A 2,277-nucleotide genomic window follows, 5' to 3' on the forward strand; every position below is an offset into this window, starting at 1 on the left:
GGACTGTAAACTTGAGCGGCATTTAAAACGGCTCAGTTGTTTGAAGAGAGGAATGCGCAAGCGCAAAAATATATGCAATGGGTGCTGGATAAAATGCAGGTCGCTGGGCGACGTTTTGTTTCATGTTGTCTCCCTCTGCAGAGACCAAGTCTAACGGTTCAAAGGCGCATATCCTTTCTCCTTGCTCTGCAAACACTGAGGAGACTGCAGATCCCCCTACATACCCCTGGTAGCTGTGGTTAAAAAGTCTCGAGGGGGTTACCTTCTCTTGAATGGCTAGAGAATGATGAAAGAGGTGAGCAGAAGTAAAGCCGTAGCAAGGAGAGCAGATTGCGTGTAGGCCGAAGCGGAGTTTTCTATGGCTTCCTTTATGTTTGCCCAAACTTCTTCGCTGTGGAAAAGCCCAAAATATACAAAAGAGCGAAAAAAAACACATAACAGCAAAGTTACCCTACACTACAGCAGGGAAAGCAGGCAAATACAAAATTAGTAGCGCTATGGAATCAATAGGAACGAGTAGGCACACGGGAAGAAAAAAGAAAGCGAAACAAAACCGTATGGAAGGGGGGATTTTCGTGCATGGCTACAGGAGGGCGAAAGATCAATACTAAAATGGCATATACCGAATACCGACCCACACGACGAGGGGAAACAGCACGAAGTTGACGGCTCTACGCAGCACTTTGAGGTGACCGCTAGAACCAACAACACGATCATCGCAACACAACACGTCGGACCACAACACCCAACTAATAAGTGGAAAACCCCGCGTGGAAACACCTTCAAGACAGTTCGGATGAGCCTGACTCAGGAAACGTAACTAGGATTACCAGATGAGACATTTCGAGAGAACGTGCAACGAGCAAGGCAAACACCACTGGAGGAGGAGATACGATCACGACGAAGATAAGACTGTATATTCCCAAAAACTTACGAAAAAGGCTTTTTTTCATTTTCAAGTGCTGCAGGATTAGTGAGGCAAACGAGGCCAGTAACCGTCTCCGACGGAGTCGAGAGGCGCCGAACTGTCGGCCCGGTCTTTGGCTGCTCTCCCGAGCTCGCTGGGCCCCCAGTTTCTCGTTCGCCGCCTAAGCCGTTAACGGTCTCTTTGCTCCCGTCTGCATCATCTTCTTCCTCCTTATCAGTTGATCCTGCAGAGGTAGCAACGGTAGTGGTGGTCGTGGTGGAGACTGGACAAGTGATGTAGGCACAGTCAACTGTGGCGCCCTTGTTGGGGTTGTACAGGGCCACGAGCGAGCGGTTCCGGCTTTCTGCATACACATCCTNACTGTGGCGCCCTTGTTGGGGTTGTACAGGGCCACGAGCGAGCGGTTCCGGCTTTCTGCATACACATCCTCGTCTCCCTTGTATTCGGGCGGGAGTTCGCCAAAGTTTACGTAGGCTTTTTTCCAATAGGAGACGGCTGAAGAGCAGCCAGAGGTAGGGCCTGTCTCCGGCGCGTAGGCATAGGTGCCTTCGCGCTTGACATCTACCCCGGTAATCTCAGATGCTTTTCCCTGAGTTCACCGAATAGCAAGCCAATGTGTTCAGCCCCATTTAGGCCACATTATGTGCCGAACATAAACGCATATATGCAGACAAGCACAGAGGGACAGTATGTGAAAAGTGAGGGCCGCTTGCCTCCTGTATGGCAGAGCAAATAGCTGCGATATACTTTTCTTCCCCTGTCGGCAGTTTCTTCGTTGCGTCCGTCTCTGCAATGAAGGCTTCGAGGCCTGCTCGTTCTCGAGCGGCATTGAAGTCGGCAAGGCAGTCGGCGGGGGCTGCACAGAAGCAAAAACACATCAACCGTTGCAAGCATCTCTGAAATGTTTCTTCATACAAACCAAGATGAGATTATTCTGTTGTATTTTTTTTNACCGTTGCAAGCATCTCTGAAATGTTTCTTCATACAAACCAAGATGAGATTATTCTGTTGTATTTTTTTTCTTCCGCCCACCAGCCGATCCTTTTTCATTCGGGTCGCCGCTCTCCACCTTGTGGGCTGCCCCCAGCACGGCAGCGGCCAGCAGCACTGAACTAAGCTTTCTCATGGTGTTCGGCATAGATTCAGCAATTAAACCACAATGCCGCAAGATTCCAGACAAATGTAGCTGGTTGTAGCCTGTGGCTCCACTGCATGGCCGCTGGTCTCCTAACAGCCTACAGGGCTGGCCATCCGGTTTGGGCCGAGCTCCCGGGACACGAGGCGTAGCGGGTTGCTTGAGGCATCCTGCTCTTCTACGATAAAGTAGGAAACTTGTTTTACTGTATCTG

General features: G+C 50.3%; 1 protein-coding gene across 1 annotated transcript; it reads right to left on the bottom strand.

Moving 5' to 3' along the window:
• Positions 1 to 930: 930 nt before the first annotated feature.
• Positions 931 to 2,054, bottom strand: EMH_0009100 (SAG family member; the record flags this gene model as incomplete). The annotated part of the gene is given in 4 exon segments (XM_013498567.1): positions 931 to 1,284; positions 1,288 to 1,342; positions 1,676 to 1,784; positions 1,961 to 2,054. Coding segments are annotated over 4 exon segments (612 nt in total).
• Positions 2,055 to 2,277: the final 223 nt, after the last annotated feature.

The sequence above is a fragment of the Eimeria mitis genome, genomic scaffold, assembly GCF_000499745.2.
Source record: "Eimeria mitis Houghton genomic scaffold, Emh_scaff353, whole genome shotgun sequence".
Taxonomy (NCBI): Eukaryota; Apicomplexa; class Conoidasida; order Eucoccidiorida; family Eimeriidae; genus Eimeria; species Eimeria mitis.